Here is an 18,020-nt window from a genome sequence, read left to right as displayed (position 1 = left end):
AGCCCAAAGCAAAACGTCAATTTAATTTATCTGCAAATCCTTGTTCCTCATTATTAATTTAAGGGTCACTTTAGCTACTCTCCTTTTTTTAACGGACCGCTTGCTGTTTGTATTTATATATCTTGCCAATTTACTTTCATAACCTCTTTTTTTTAGCTTGTTAGTCATCCATCGCTGGTTCCTTTGAAAAGAAATCCCAGTCTTTTGCCTGACCAGTAGTTTTTGCAGCTTTTTATGCCCTAGTTTTTGATTGGGTACACTCCTTGACTACATGGACATCAAAATAGCTCATAGTAGTCAGCTGTGACATTGTAATAGCTCTTGAGAGTTAAAGAGGTTTTCTCCAAGATTCATCCATGGTCTGATCGTAATGCCATGTGGCATAAGTAATTCTTTAGCATGCTTAACTTGGTGTTTGTTACAAGTACTGAACTGGTCGGCATGACTCTCCTGATCCCATTGCTCATGTTTGGTCACTAGAGCACGCCTCTTGTCTTCCTAAAACTAGACTCCATTCCCTGATGGCTTCATGGAAGTGCTTCAACATCTCTTTGTAATTCTTTGGGGGGGATTATGACTCTTTTTATTTGTGCAAGATGCAATCTTTGGCTCATGCTTCATCACTGATGGATAAATTTCATCCTTTCACCACAACTTGGAAAAATGCATCTTGTTGCATAATTTACTTGATTTGAACAAGCCAGATTCAATAGTTCTGCTGCATCCTGTTGAGCTATTTACACAGCCTGTTGAACTATTACTTCAATAAATCTAGAATATTTTACACTCTGCCTTAACATCCTCAACTTGCTTCATAGGAGTTTCTGCTCTTGACAGCATGTTTATATGACAGCTTGTTTACCATGTTTTTACCTCTGCAAACAAAATAATTCTTTGCAGACACTTTGGAGCAGGTAGAATGAGTACTTTTACATGGCTTGTCATCAGACTTCTCTGTCTCTTTGCCTTTCCTCAGCAGATATTGTTTAAAATACACTCAAGCAAATATAACAGCCAGACACACTTTCTCTGTATGAACATAGCATTGTTCAGTTTGCAGTTTGCAGTTAACATCCTGGATGCAATGCAATTGTTTATCCTTGTTGCATAAGATTGTTCCAAGTGACCAGAACTATATGCAGTACTCCAAAAGTGGCCTAACCAACGTCCTGTAAAATCTCAACATGATGTCTCAACTCCTATACTCATTGGTCTGAGCAATGAAGACAAGTGTACTAAATGCCTTCTTAACTACCCAGTCTACCTATGATGCAACTTTCAAAGAGCTATGTTTTAGAACCCTAGGTCTCTCTATTCAACAGCAGTACCCAGGGCCCTACATTAACTGTATAAGACCTTCCCTTGTTTGTTTTACCAAAATGCAATACATCACATTTATCCAAACACCATCTGCTACTCCTCAGCCCATTGGCCCAGTTGATCAAGATCCCTTTGTACTCTTAGGTAACCATCTTTATGACCAATTTTGATGTCACCCGCAAACTTACTAACCATGCATCTTGAATTTTCATCCAAATCATTGCGTACAATGAACATTTGGAACAGGGGTAGGACATTCAGTTCCTCCTCATGGCTGACCCATTTTTTGATTCCACCAAGACTGTACCTCAGTTCCCAATTACCCATCTTTGCTCTATATCCCTTGATACTCTGACCAAAGAAAAATCTATTAATCTCAATCTTAAAGAAATGCCAGAGAGTGATCTCCAAATTTAGATGATGTTGTAAATTACTTGATTTAATGCATGTGAAGTCAAGGAATTTGTGCATTGGCAAGAAAGTGATCTCTGCTTCATCCTGTTGTTCTTGCCTTTTCTATTAAACCTGGACAAGTGATGGGAGGTGAAAACAGCATGGAAAGGATTTTATTGTTTCTTTTATTTTGCTCCCGTGGGTGTCTTTATACTTTATATGAAATTTAATTTGACTGCCTACAAATGCAATTCATTGAAAATTGGAAGTGATAAATTCTCGCAAGTAATTATTTTCTATTTTAGCAATTACTATTTGAAATATTTCATAAAATGTGTTGGGGGGAGCATTAAATTTTCATGGATGCTACTTCAGGCCCAGAGTGGAACAATTACTTCACAGCAAGGTATGCCCACCTGAACTTAAGATTCATCACTCATTTATGGAATATTAATGTCATGTGAGTGTTAATGACAAACACTGTGGTTGCGAAGCTGATTTGGAGTTTGGGGATGTTTCTCAAGGGTTCTTCTGTTTATTAAACACGTGTTTGCTCTAGCATTAAATTCCGCCTTCTGCTGTGACAAATATGGAGAGGGCAGATTGCTTAGTTAAATTTTATTTTAATCAGTGATACTAGTTGCCACTTGATGGATGGAAGAAATAGAAATTAGCATTTCAAATGTTTGTGGGCAATTGTTCAGCTTCACCTTGTACCTCCCAGAGGCCGGTGTTGCACCTAGAGTGTGTGTTCAACTTTTGAAACACTGATGCCCCCAACCTCAAATTAAAAGTTCCTCCCTTACCCATCTTACAGATTAGCTTGCAGTGTTTATTGGGAAACTGGCATGATGCCACAGGCTGCTGGGGAGATATACTTGAAATGCTCTTTCACTCATTTCAATAAATAAAAAGTACTCAAGTCTCCATCTCTCCCGACCTGTGACTGGTATTGTTCTTTCACAAGACAAGCCATTACTGGAATATTATTTTAAAATAAAATACAATTGCACAGCAAACCTCAGTACAGCTTTCTGAGATACTGCAGGCATCTTGTTTAAACCCAGCTATAGGTTCCTGCTGCAGAAAAGGTTTAGGGAGCTCCCTGATGATCGTCCTAAAATAATACAGCCCATAAAATGTTACGATAGGGAGTTTTGCATGAATATTCGTGCCTTCATTATTCTTTAAACAGTGGTACAAAAGTATTCATTTGCTTGAATCCCAATATTCCAGTTAGAGATTCAGCAATAAGAAATAACCAATTATTTTCCAATGCTACTGATTAAAATCAGTGATCTTAATTGATTTTTTAATGGAAAATAATTTGGTCAATCACCATTTTATTCATTTTTTAAAATAAAGTACATTCAAGTACTGAAAAACAATTTAGTTCAGAAAATAGAGTGCAATGCACACGCACCTCAAACTCCCTGCACAGGGTACTATCCACTGAGCTGCACAAGACCCTGGGCTTAAATTATTTCTATTCTTGGAAAGTAACAGAAGACTGTCAAACTATAGGACCCACTGTGAACTTGTGGAGTTGACCTGCTTAGAATTGTATTTCAGAATATTTTGTAGTTTTGTACCAGCAGAGAGGCTGTAATATGTCAGTATGTGATTGAAAGACAGTGTAATTACTGATGCAGATTCCAATGCTGACTTGTTGCCTTGGCTAGTGATTTCCATATGTGCGCTTGGGATTCTCCTTTCAACCTCCCTCACTATCCCATTCATTTGAAAAAGATAGGAATATCACCAGCTAACTGAAAGAAATAATTAAATTTATGCTTAATCTTTCATGTCATTACAATATCCAAAGCATTTTGCTGTAAATGATGTACTATATGTTTGAAATATTGTCATTCCTATGAAGTGAGAAACACTCCAGCCAATCTACACAAAGCTCAATCAGCAATGCGAGGATGATAAGATAAATCTGTTTTAGCAGTGTTTTAAATGACAATTATCAGTGAGGACACAAGTAAACGTCCTATGCTCTTCTTCAAATTGTGTCATGGAATCCTTTACCCGTGCAGACAGTCAAACACTGGAACAATCAAGGTGCAGAATTCCTTTGGTAATGCACTGAAGTATCTGCTTAGATTATGGGCTCAGTTTCTAGACACTAGCTTGAACCTACAACTCCTTGACTCAGAATTGAGAGTATGACTATGTCAGCAAAGTCAGGTCCAAATGCATTTGTGTTATTTCATTTCTTTAAGGCTGCATTTTATTTCCTTCTTGTAAAAAAAAAAGAATTATTCCTGCTAATTACTGTTAATGCTGTTAAACTAAATGGTTTTCACTGCTATTATGAAAAAGCATGGACTATATACAGATATTCACTTACTCAGTTAATTCCTGTTTCTAATCTATTCTGTTTGAAGCAAATTAGAATTTTTTATTGCATTTTTCATTTTAAATTTTTTAAATGCAAATTCAGGCAGGTTTTAATTAATTCATATGGAAAGCAAAATTGTTAAAATAAGAAATTAAGTTAAATTAAATTAAATTGAGGTTTATTTTATTTTCTCCTCCTGAGAGTTTAATCCTACTAGGTATCATGGTGATGCTCTGCTCTTTATTTGATCTGTTTCATACAGACTCACTTGTACTGATTCTATTGCCTACAGTCTTTATGTTAATTTCAACCATATTCTGCCCCTGTGGACCTATGATCCTGATATTTTAAAATGTATGCTGTGTTCTATGACTGTACTATATTCAGAATGTGCAGTGGGAGATTGTCAATGTAATCCCACCAGGAATCTTTGGAATTCACCCATGGGTTGTCCCATCTCCTCTCTCTCTTGGGTAACTGTTTATCCCACTTGTTGTTCTATATTTTGTTTGTGGATCTGGCATAAAAATGTTAATAATCGTATGTTACCAAATGATATATGCTTGTGACTCATCTTTCAATTCTCTGCAGATATCATACTGGTCATCATGATACTTCCTTAAATGTTTGATTTTAAGCTCACGAGGCTTTGTAACTGATTACAATACTATTTACTTCAGAGGGAAATCAGGAAACTTCTGTAAATGTAACCACAATTCAATTATAGACACAATGATAAATGGGAGTTACAATCCAGTGGGATAAACAATGGTCTTTCAACTAGGCTCAAATCCAGCAGAGATTGACGAGATGAAAGTCTCCCCACTCTGCTGGCTGTGAGTTGGACAATGTCAATCCAGTTTCTAGTAGTCCCATAGCAGATAGCAGCTACTAATTACCATAATTTGGCAATCTCATTCAGAGGGGCTCCAGAATGGCCAGGCCAGGAAATGGAAAATTCTATCATTTGTATCAGACAGAGATGCTCCTCTGGGACATGAACAGAAACATGTGCTGGGACAAGGCTGGGGAGATTTATAGATTTTTAATGAAACTGTACCAGACTTGAATGCATGGAGCTGGCATAGGCTGAAGAGAATACCTCCATGTCCCTTAATGAGATGAGCCCCAAACTTTCAATTAAAAAGGAAGGTGAATGAAATAGGCATCATCTCATAATCACAGTGAGGTTCTGCTGAAAATACAAATTCTCAATTGTTTTTAATTCAGGAAAGGTTTCATACTGTATGAGGTTATGGTGCAGACAATCAGCGTCAAAACCTATGATTCCAAACTCCCAGGAGGGAGCTCCATCCTAAAGGAGTAGTGCATAATGGAGACTATGCTGTAAGATACGTTTCCGAGTCCTCCCAGTTGTATTTCTGTGGCACTTCGCCTCCTGTTGAGATGTTGAGGTTGTGGAAGTGGTCCTCTGGAAATTGTAACATAGAAGATCATTCAACTCATGCCTGTTACAGTGAGATCTCCTTAACTGAAGCTCTCTCCTTCAACCATATATCACTGTCTTTTCACCATATTCTTGCATAGTCTTCAATTGCAAACACATTTCCTATTGCATTCTAAATTATGTTAGAGTCTCTGTCTCATTAAGTCCTTGGGTTAAACCATTTTATGTTCTAATAATTTCTTGTGTGATAAATATATGTCAGACCTCCCAATCTCTCTTTCCAGTCTTAATTCTTATTGTTTGTGTACCTATTATTAACTTGTCAACCAGTAGGAACAATCCTCATAGTTTTGCCTCTCCACTTCATGAGCTTGTAAACCTTAATTTGCCCCCCCCCCCACCCCCCTCACCAAGTGAATCATAAATACAATGTAGGTGTAATATAATATGGATGTCCCTATTTCAGTGGCGATGGGCATGGGGGTTGATGATGGCTGGCATTCTCCTCTGATAAAAAGGCTTAGGTTGAGCAATGATGGTGTATCAGAGGTTAGTCTGGCACCTGGTATGGATAAGGTCTATTTGGTGAAGTGCCTTTGGGTATTGATGTAGGTAGTGGTAGAAAGAATCCAAGGTAATAGAACAGAGAAGTAAAAAAAATCAAGTATTTATATACAGCAAACCTTTTATTAACTAGCACCCATGGGATCAGGAATGTGTCTGTTGATAAAATATTCTGTTTGATCAAGAGATTCACATAATCAATATGAAAACACACAGTAAAGTAATAAAAACATAATGCAGAGGGTATACAGACCACTGTTATACCTTATTTAAAGCATAAATCACTTGAATAATAATGCAACGCTGCCTTAGATAAAACTTAGCAACACAGGACCATCTCAGTCGCACCCTCAACTGACTATTCAGACGTTGCAGAGGTTACGATAATATAGTAAACTTTGCAGTATTTGAGGTATATAATATTTGCTGGTTTATTGACAGTATCAGTTCAAAAGTGCTGTTTTAAAACAAAGTTTGTTGTGGTATCTTATTGTATTCTCAGGCATCCCGAAACATTGCATAACCAAAAGACTTATTTTGAAATATAGTCACTATTATTAAACAGGCAAATGCAATAATCAATTTATGTTCAGCAAAGTGCTATGAAATGAATGATAATGTTGTTTTCTTTTGTTTGTGTTGGTTGAAAATGAAATGCTGTCTTAGGACCATCTATTCCTCTTCAGATAGTGTGATAGGGTATTTTTCATTTAGGGACTCAGTTTCATACCTCGTTCTGAGACAGCACTGCATGTCCCTCAGCATTTGGTCAAATAATGGTAAGGGACTTTTAAACCAAAGCTCTTTGGTGTCTGAGATAAGAGTGCTGCCATTGAACCACAGCTGATATAGAGTAGCGTAGAATCAGCTTTGTTGTCACGTGTAGTCAAATGAGTATAGTGAAAAGTTTAAAGTTGCCACGTTACTGCACCATAATGGAGGGAGATACAGAACACCAGGGCTTGATCCAGATAACAAAAAGCCCACTTACAACAAAAGCAGAAATGTGACTAACAACCCGCTGAACACCTGAATGAATCAAATAGGAAGTAATCAGATCCCATTTGGAATAATAATATGGACTAACCTGAAACCCATAATGGTAATTTCAGAATTCAAAATCAGAAGCTGCTTCTGTGCAGAGATGACATCAACTAAAATAAAAGGTTGGTTCTGGCCTGTCAGTATTCATGCAGAGAGTGTGTTCTGATCCTTGTTAACAAAACTGAAGACCTTTTTCTGATGAAGGTTACAGAGGAAACATTGGCCTGTCTTTTGCCTTTGTAGATTTTTGCTACTTGTGAGTGACTCCAGTATTTTTGACCATTGGTGTAGATTTTCAGAATTAATTAGTATAGCCCTGATTTTATGTTATCTGTCATAATCTTCAGTGGAGAGTAAAACTTGGACAGGGTGTAAGTAGGAGAAAGTGAGGACTGCAGATGCTGGAGATCAGAGCTGAAAACTGTGTTGCTGGAAAAGTGAAGCAGGTCAGGCAGCATCAAAGGAGCAGGGGAATCGACGTTTCGGGCATAAGCCCTTCTTCAGGAATGAGGAGGGTGTACCAAGCAGGCTAAGATAAAAGGTAGTGAGGAGGGACTTGGGGGAGGGGCGTTGGGAATGCGATAGGTGGAAGGAGGTTAAGGTGAGGGTGATAAGCCGGAGAGGGGGTGGGGGCGGAGAGGTCAGGAAGAAGATTGCAGGTCAAGAAGGCGGTGCTGAGCCTGAGGGTTGGGACTGAGAAAAGGTGGGGAGAGGGGAAATGAGGAAGCTGGAGAAATCTGCATTCATCCCTTGTGGTTGGAGGGTTCCTAAGCAGAAGATGAGGTGCTCTTCCTCCAGGCGTCGTGTTGCCTGGTCTGGTGATGGAGGAGGCCAAGGACCTGCATGTCCTTGGCGGAGTGGGAGGGGGAGTTAAAGGGGAGGGGGTGTAAGTACCTGAGCAGGTTAGATTCAAATCTAAGGCTGCTTGGAATTTGAGTGGAGCTTCTAACCACACCTCCACATCATACGTAAAATCAATTTTTCCACTTCCATAATATTCCCAATTCCATCCTGACCTCAGCTTGTCTATTGCTGAAACCTTTATTCAAGACTTTGTTACTCTGAGACTTTAAGACTTCTAGCACTGCTCACTGGTCTCCTTCTTCAATCCTTCATTGACCTGAGGTCATCCAGAATTCTGTTGTCCTGGTCCTAATATGCACCATGTTCTGTTCACTCTCCATTTTAAAATTCTCGACCTTGTTTCTGAATCCTTCCCTATCTTTATCCTTTAATTATTGAACCATTGATGGATGTTCCTTTAGCTGCTGAGTCCCTAAGCTCTGGAATTTATCTTTAAACATCTCTGCCCCTCTCTATTCTTTATGGTGTTCCTTATTCACCTACCTTTTTCACTATGTTTTACATCACCTTTTCTAATAGTTTATTAAGTTGCATATTTAATATGAGAATATTCCTATGATTGGGATGTGCAATATTTAAACTGGATGCTTTACTATATTAAAAGCTTTATATAAAAATAAATTTGTGCATTGCATTACAGTTATTTTGGTGATAGGGATGTGCAATATTTAAAGTGGACGTCCTAGGGCTAGTCTTCCATTTGATTCCTTTAGTGTGTGTCTAGAATGAATGGTGTTTGTAGGGCAGCTTTCGGCCAAACAGACATCTCATCTGGAGTGCACAGCCACAGAGGCTTTATTTGTGGAACTTAAGGACCTTTGGACTCCTTAAAACCCCGATCCTTCATTTCACTGTTAATTGGGATCTTTGTTTATTATTTGTCATGTTCATTCGATGTGATTAGCCAGAGTTTTATTTCCAAAGCGCCATACAGACTGCTATTAAGTTACAAACTGCAGCACCTCTGATACCCATTGGGAAGATTTTACAGCTGAAACACAAAGAGTTCACTTGAGGCTAATTAATCAGTAATCATTAAACATTTTGTGTTGTTAGGTAGGTAGTGGACTGGGATGCAGAATTGGTGCCCCTTAAAATTCTAATCTTTGATATTTATTAAGGTGTTTTTATCTCTCTCTGGGACTCCTCATCACCGTTCATGATTGAACAGTTCAGCTGTCAAGAATTACCACTGATGGACGGTAGTATTTCCATAAAGGGGCTAGCAGGCTGTTTAGATGTGCATTGATCTGCTCTAGTTTTACTCAGCTCCTGCCACATCTCCAGCACAGCCTGGCTCCTGCTCGATATGCAGAATATTTCTGGATGAAGTGAGCGATTCTGTCATTGAGCTGATGGTGCTCAGTGACTCTTGCAGCTCTCCGCTGGTCTGTACTGCAGGAGCCTGACACCCTGACCACTGAGGCATAAAAAGCAGAGAATTGGAAGTCTGAGCCTGTCAGGCCCTGGCGCATCCCCCTGAGAGCAAGGCGGGGGGAACGGAGGGAATCGCATCGCAAAGTGTCGGCTTGCTTCAAATCATTTGAGCAGGAGTGCAGCTGATGAGTTTTAAATCTCCCATCGCCTGCTGATTAATATGCAGAGCAACGCAGAGTGCCTTCACCTCATCCTAACAGTTAAGGGCTGAAGAAGGCAGAGGTACTCCTGTCAGTCCTGAGGTGTGAGGCAAAGTTTGGCAAACAAAGGAAACAGACTGTCAGATTCTGAGTGAAAACAAGAAATACTTTAATGATGTCACTTAGCTAAGCAAGGAATGGATTTTATTGGTGTGACGAGTTATTGTTTTTATTACATGTGTACTAAAATGTATTAATTATTTTGTGAACCATAGGAGACGGCATTTGCATTGGGTTAATGTTCAGAACTCTCAAAATATAGCTGGTGATAATCATCATGTGACCTCAGTTCTTGATATTTAACATGCTACCTGTGTGGGGGAGAAAGTACTAATGACTGAAGACAGCAGCTAAGACACAGAGAGATAGAAACTTGGTTTAAAAAAATCTATCACATTGCCAGAAAACTTCAATTAATTAGTGTACCTAGTTAGTTGATCTTGTTATTAAATCTCAATTTATTTTACAGCATGTTCCTTGTACCAACAAGTACAAGATGTTACATGTGATATAGTTAAATTAGTGAAGGTTTGAGTTTCACAAGAAGTGAAGTGCAAAGTGTGACTACATGCAAGTTATAATTGTTTGATTCATAATGTTGAACTACGACTTCATAGTTTTTTCAGTTGTAGGACAACCTAGATTAATTAATTTGAGGATCTTTCCAACGTTTCACTTTCTTTTTTTTTAAGGAGGTGATTTTTCTGGAAGTCCATATTCCCATCCGCAGTACACGACTTATAATGACTCCTGGAGATTTCCCAATGCTGGATTATTAAGTAAGTGCATCTTCAGACTATGATGTTTGATAAATCTGTTTGCGCAATAAAAGCTCCATGAATATTTGTGTGGCCATTTTTGATGGCCATATGATGATTTGTCATTATGGGGAAGATGAAGGATGACCCTCTCCTCCAGGCCAATGAAGAGGGTGCATAATCAATTATATTTAAGTAAGTTATTTTTAATTCCACCTCTAAATCTCAAAAATCTTGAGACCTACTTTATCAATGTTGTTTTGGATCTGCTCATGAGGTTCAAAAGGTTTCTCCTACGTTGATTCCTTCAGTTCCACCAGTGAGCTGACTGAAAATAGGAGATCACACTTGGCATTCAATACCCTCATGGTGACATAGTGGTAATGTCGGTGGATAGTATTCCAGACTTGAAAAGTGAGGAGCAGGAAAAGCACAGCAGGTCAGGCAGCATCCGAGAAGCAAGAGAATAAATGTTTCAGGCGTAAGCCCTTCATCAGGAATGAGGAAGGGTTTATGCCTGAAATGTCGATTCCCCTGCTCTTCAGATGCTGCCTGATTTGCTGTGCTTTTCCAGCGCCATACTTTTCGACTCGGATCTCCAGCATCTGCAGTCCTCACTTTCTCCTAGTATTCCAGAGTCCTGGGCTATTGCTCTGGTGGCTTGGGTTCAAATACCCACCACATTGGCTAGTGGAATTTGGATTCAGTTAACAAATCTGGAATATTAAGGTAGTCCCAAATGATTGTTGTAAAAATCCATGTGGTTAACTAATGTCCTGTAGGAAAGAAAATTGCCCATCTTTACTTGGTGTGGCATACATATGACTCCAGATCCACTGTTGAGTAACTGATTCTCAATTACCCAAGGAAATTGCCTAGCAAGCCACTTGGTAAGGGTAATTAGGGAAGAGCAATAAATGCAGGTTAAAATGAAGAATATAGAAAACAAAACTTAATAGCACAGCTCTAGATTTATAATCAATTTTTAATTAATCCACAGTTTTCTATATTGCTTTGTGGCTGGGAATGTGTTGATCAAGTATTTCATTAAATATGAAGACAGAATTTATTTTAAATAGTGTAGTGTGATGGCTAGATATGATTCAATAAGATGTGATCTGAGTAGGTTAATGACAGTACGGTAAATGGAGTCAAGGTATGTGCAGATATAGCACATGAAGCATATGATGTGTTATGCCACAATTTGTATATCATTCCCTACCTATCATTGCATCTTATTTATGTTTTACCTAAAATTATATATTTTTTTTCTTTTCTGTGTCTGTTACGCTAATTGTGGTAATGGCTGGATCTGACAATCCCTTGACACAGTGATTTTGCTAATAACAGTTTTCTTTAAAAAAAACAACCCTTTTTCACATGTCACTAACATTGCATTCTTTATTTTTCTGCCTTCCTCACCATTCCCACCTCACCAAATTTGGTGCCATATCAGTGACTGAACATTGTTTCTTGGTTCTAGACTTGTATATCTATTGATTGAGGATCAATTCATGCTGATTTAATACTTACTTTCATTTTTTGTCATTTAAGTGATGTTTGTTAAAAAGCTATCAATTACAGACTGCACCATCTCTCCATAAAGAAAAGATGGGAAAGGGTAAATAGGAGTGTATAGTCACTCAAATTACCTGTCATAGCTCCAAGTGCGAGGGTTGAGTTCAGAGAGGACTTGAACATCCAGAGAATAGATGCAGCTCCAGGGTGCTTCCAGTCAGTGGGGGTTTTACTGAAATCTGACCATCAGTTCATGAAGATTGAGAGAACAGTAGCAGTGGTCCAATGTCCTCACCTTAAACAGTGTGCTATCCATGCTTCCATCAGAATCCATCTGCCAAACTCTTTGCGATGGAAAATTGGTGATGGGACAAGGGTGTGAAACTGGGAGTACCTAGTCAAGAATCTATATGCAGACAACATAGATGAAGGTCATTGAGCACCTATATTGGGACAGAGTTGTCCTGGGGCTGGAGCACTTTTGGCTGAGCAATCCTCTATTTTACTAAAGTTGGTTTAAATCCCAGGTGTGTGAAGACTGAGGGGCATGTAACCGATTACATTTCTATTTCAAATACAATTGATAGTGTGTCCAGTTGTTTCCTTTTCTTTGTAGCATTAACTGCTGTGACAGGTAATGTATAGCTTTCCACACAATGATAATTGAACACTGTTGACCATTTCAGAGTGTCTTTCAGTGAGTTGTTTCATCACTTAGCACTTGTGAGGTGTGTTTATTTTGAGTGTTGAGGGAATATGTGCAGTGCAAATGTTGGTAGGACTGAAAATTCAAATAAAATGTTTAAAACAAAGTGGAAGTGAATGAGGGGGAAGAGTTCAAATTGATACTTTAAAAGAACACTAAATACAAGTAACAAAATCTAATGAAGAAAAATGATCCAATTTCATGCTCTTTGAATGTGATAACTCCTGTGCCATTTTAGCTCATTACTTTTAACTTGACGTAGATCAAGATAAATTTCTTTTGATGCATTGTTCCTATCTCCTTTTTGACACCGATCTGTGTATACTGCAGAATTTAACTCAAGCTGACAGAATCCCTATTCTAATACACCCAGCTAGTTAAGCATTTATTTTTTACTGGGATATGGGGTCAGTATATGATTGTTTGCTCCATAATTGTTAAATAATTAGGGCATTTCCGGCGATTAGGTTCTCTCGAGGTGACTTGGCAAATGAAACTATTCCTCAGTGTTCCTGAGATGGTGTGAGAATGATGGATATGTTACTGCCGTCCATTCTAAATGATTAATTTTAGCGTAAATGCTGTTGGATTTATTCAACGACCTCTGTAACCTATACCTGCCTCACAAAAACATAGAGGAGAAAGTGAGGACTGCAGATGCTGGAGATCAGAGCTGAAAATGTGTTGCTGGAAAAGCGCAGGAAACCTGAAGAAGGGCTTATGCCCGAAATGTCGATTCTCCTGTTCCTTGGATGCTGCCTGACCTGCTGCGCTTTTCCAGCAACACATTTTCAGCTCACAAAAAACATACACCTGCTAGTGTTTTTAACTTGTGCTTGCAAATGTGTGTCTTTCACAATCAGACTGTTCACCCATGGAGTGGATATTTAGGACCACCAAAAATTTTGATCTCAGTTGTTTTCAATTGCACTGAAGCATACTTCGATATTCTCTGTCCAATTTGCACTAATTTCCTTTATTTCAACCCATTCTCCCCATTTAGTACTATATACTTGAAGACCCAACAGGGTTGTTTTTGTTGTCAGCTGATTTATACCGTCACAGCTATGGTTCTCTTTCCATTCCTGCACCATTACTTCACGGATTCCCACAAATCAATCCCCAACTCCCTCCTACTTCTCATCTGCATCCTACTGCTTGATGTTATCATCCAAAAACGCACTGTTGTGCTCCACACCTGCAACACCCAGCTGTGTCCCACCATCACTTCATATAATCCCAACAATGTGGAAGCAGGCCATTTAGCCTACTGAGTCCACACACCGACCCTCTGAAGAGCATCTCACTCAGACCCACCTCACTACCCTATCTCTGTAACCCTGTCTTTTCCATGGCCAATCCACCTTACCTGACATTTTTGGACTATGGGAGGAAACTGGAGCACTCCGAGGAAACCCACACAGAATGTGCCAACTCCACACAGACAGTTGCCCAAGGGTGGAATCGAACCCAGGTTTCTGATGCTGTGAGGCAGCAGTGCTAACCACTGTGCCACCTACTTCTCTCGGCATCTCCACTGCCTATGATGTAATACCTTGCTTGTCAGACATTCAATGCCTAACAGTGGTAAAGTGAAAGAAAAATCTCTTTTTTTTTACATTCTTTTTCCAAAGTCACAGTCAGCCAAATTGTCAGACTGGCAATGAGGAACAGTCCTTAGGGATAGTCTGCAGCACTCGAATGTCACAGCTTGAGGAAGGTTGTGTGTGAGTGCGTCAGCTGTGATTGAGAAGTGAGGTAGGGGAGAGAAAGATCATTAATTGATCAGGAGTAGTTTGGCAATTGCAGCAGGAGTTATAGAGATGTCACACCAAGTGAGGCTTCCCTGAGGGGGAGGGATGAGTGCCCTCCGTTTTCTTTTCTGGCTAACAGGCTGTGGCCTGTTCTGTCAGAGTTATCCAGCATAGAAACAGGCCCTTCAGACAACCATGTCAAAGCTGACCAACAAACACCAAACTACATTAATCCCATTTACCTGCAATCTACCAAATGTGGACTCTGGCAATTTCCTCAATGACAGATGGTAGGCTATCGGGCCTTTAGTTATCTGTTATCTGTTTTCTCTTTCTTTCTCTCTGCTTGAACAGCCGCGTCACATTAGGAGTCTTCCAAAACTCTGGAATCCTCCTGGAATTCTGTGAGTTCTGGAAAATTTTTGACTAATACCTCTACGATCGCTGCAACTGCTTCTTTTGAAACCTTTTGATGCAGGCCACTAGATCCTGGTGACCTGTCTGCTTTCATTTGTCAATTACTTTGACTCTTTTAATAGAAACTGTTGCATGATCTTCCCCCCCATTAGCACCTTGCTTATCTGTTATCTTTTGGATATTTATACTTTCCTCTACTGTGTTGATTGGTTTAAATTACCTGCCATTCTCTGTCCTAATATTAATGTCCCATTTGCATTCTCCAAAGATTCCAGTTAATTTAGCTACACTCTTTTACTATCCCTATAGGAGCTAATGCCATTTGTATTTTACTTTTTTTGACAATTTACTTTCATAGTCAACTTTCTCTTTATCAACCTTTTGGTCATTCACTGCTGGTTCTTAAAAAAACTCCTAATCCATTGGCCTACCACTTGTTTTTCACCACTTTGTGTGCTTTAGTTTTTAACTGGATACTTTCCTTGATCTGCTTTGTTAACCATAGGTAATTTATTCTTCTTATGGAATCTTTCTTTTTGACCAGAATAATTTTTTCCTGAATGTTATGAAATATCATCTTAAATATTTGCCATTGCTCACGCTGATCTTCCTTTTATTCTGTTTTCCCAGCATGCTTTAGATTAGATTAGATTAGATTACTTTAGATTAGATTAGATTACTTTACAGTGTGGAAACAGGCCCTTCGGCCCAACAAGTCCACACTGACCCGCCGAAGCGCAACCCACCCATACCCCTACACATCTACCCCTTACCTACCACTACGGGCAAATTAGCATGGCCAATTCACCTGACCTGCACATCTTTGGACTGTGGGAGGAAACCGGAGCACCCGGAGGAAACCCACGCAGACACGGGGAAAATGTGCAAACTCCACACAGTCAGTCGCCTGAGGCGGGAATTGAACCCGGGTCTCTGGCGCTGCGAGGCAGCAGTGCTAACCACTGTGCCACCGTGCCGCCCATATACAGCACTTCCTCCATGTTTCTGTAATTGGCCTTATTTAAATTGAGGATGCTGGTTTGAAGCTCAAATTACTCTCCCTTAAACTGAATTTAATATTCTGCCATATTTTGATGTCTACTCCTGAGAAAATCCTTAACTACGAGATCTCCTCTTTACTAGATCTAAAATAGCCTCTGCCTGGGTAGGCCCTGCAATGTATTGGTCCAATGAACAATTCCTGATTCACTGCACAAATTTGCCTTCCATGTTACTCTTATCCGTCAGACTTGTCTAGTCAATATGCAGATTAAAACCACCCGTGACAAGTGTGCTTATTACACACTCCATTGTTTACCAATGTATTTTTGCTTTGTCTTGCAGTCAGGTAACTCTTTATGGGCCTATTGATAACTCCCACTCCTTTCCCTTACTATTGCTATTTCCACCCAAACTGATACCATATCACCATCTATTATACCCAACCACCACTGCATTTTCTTTTATTAAAAATGCTATCCCCACATCCTTTATCCTTTTACCTGTTTTCAAGAGCATCAAAAACTCTTGAATATTGAGTTTCCAGTTCTGAACACATTGCAACCAGTTCTCTGTAATAGCTATCAAGTCATTTTCATTTATTTCAATTTGTGATTGCAACTCATCCTCCTTGTTATAAATGCTGCAGGTAATTTGATAAAGAGTTTTAAGCTTTGACTTGTTACCATTATTACTTACGCTGCATGACTGCTGCAATATTCTGTCGATTTTTCTCATCTTCCTGTCAGACCTTATCGTTCACTCCTTCACCATCTCTGCTCTGCTCTCTTTTGTTTCTTTTCGTTTTTTTTTTACTTTTGATTGAACCCAAGTAGTTTAGAGATTTAGTTATAACTACAGTTACATGACTTGCTAGGACGCTGGTTCCAATATACAAGCCGGCCCCAATGGAGGATTGTTGTCTTTCCCCAGTACTAGTGCCAGTGCCCCATGAATCAGAACCTACTTCTCCCATGCCAATTTTTGAGCCATGCATATACCTCACCAATCTTATTTATCCTTTACCAATTTGCATGTGGTTTAGGTAATTAGTAATCCTGAGATTAGTACCTTTTTTGGTTTTGCTTTTCAATTTAACCACAAAGTTGCTTTGTAATTCCTCAGCAGAACCTCTTTCCTAGTCCTACCTTTGTCATTGGTGCATAGGTGGATCATGGTAACTTTATCTTTTCCTCTCACTCTCTACAGCTTTGGAGAGGTGCCCTGAACCTTGGCACCAAATAGGCAACACAGTCATCAGGACATTCTTAGCTGCAGACAACTGTATTTATTCCCCTAATTATGGTAGACCTAATACTACTACAGTTCTTTTTTTCTCCCACACACACAGGCTGCTCTGAACCACACTGTTGTGGTCAGATCACTTATCTCTATCAGTCTGTGCTGTGGGAGCAATAACCTTGTACATATTGGACATGGGCAGTGGCTGAGGCTCTTTCAAAGCTAAATTATGTATTCAACACATGCCTTACTTGCAATCACACCCTCCTGTCCCTAACCATGGACCAAATTGCATTTGAATTCATTTAAGATGTGTGACTGGTTCCTCAAACAGTGTCCAGGCACCTTTTCCACCTCCCTTTTATGTCACATTACCCGTGGCTCATGTTGAGCCAAAGTCCCTCAAACAGCCAATAATAACTGCAGCAACAAAAACAGAAACAGCTGGAAAAGCTCAGCAGGTCTGGAAGCATCTATGGAGAGAAATAAGAGTTAATGTTTCAGATCCAGTGAGACTTCCTCAGAATTCTGCAGAACTTACTGCAGATTACGGTCACTGTAGGCCACACTGGTGTACACTAGATCCCACAAAATACCGCTGCAACACATCACCTGCCCAGCCATCGCTACCATAGTTCATTAATTTATTTGCATCCTGTCGTGAGCACATCAATACTTAGGGAGGGCATATATTCAGGTGGCAAATTACATTTGAAAGTTTTGTCAGACCTATATGTTCTGTAGACTTTTTTGGGCAAGCATGGTAAATGCTAATAGGAACTGGGATGAACTTTAGATTGGGTACATGGCAATCACTAATGACCTATTGTGCTTAGGAAGCATAGTAATACTGTGACATTGGGAGGTTATGTCCCACTATTCAGTAGGAAAGAAAGTGAAGATACAAAATGTTTTGCTTCAAGTTTCTGACTTCTCCGTGGATGTCACAATGACTGATGTTATGGTGTTAGCTCTTAGTCATTGACAAGCACCACATTGGAGGGTAGTGGGGCATCTGAGTGGCACTTTGCCTACAAGGGGGCATGTTG

At 39.5% G+C, this 18,020-nt stretch overlaps 1 protein-coding gene across 4 annotated transcripts in view; it reads left to right on the top strand.

Moving 5' to 3' along the window:
• pax5 (paired box 5) overlaps positions 1 to 18,020 on the top strand; it is a 216,165-nt gene that overhangs the window by 184,002 nt on the left and 14,143 nt on the right. For all 4 annotated transcript variants that reach the window (XM_087994671.1, XM_087994680.1, XM_087994686.1 and 1 more), the window contains one exon: positions 10,270 to 10,356. In XM_087994671.1, the coding sequence (XP_087850797.1) occupies positions 10,270 to 10,356 (87 nt within the window). The remainder of the gene's footprint in view (positions 1 to 10,269; positions 10,357 to 18,020) is intronic.

Source organism: Chiloscyllium plagiosum, unplaced genomic scaffold, assembly GCF_037043375.1.
Source record: "Chiloscyllium plagiosum isolate Xiang-an unplaced genomic scaffold, Cpla_swu_hap1 HiC_scaffold_2, whole genome shotgun sequence".
NCBI classification, from domain to species: Eukaryota; Metazoa; Chordata; class Chondrichthyes; order Orectolobiformes; family Hemiscylliidae; genus Chiloscyllium; species Chiloscyllium plagiosum.
Note: the sequence above shows the minus strand (reverse complement) of the source record. Positions and strands in the feature narration are given on the sequence as shown.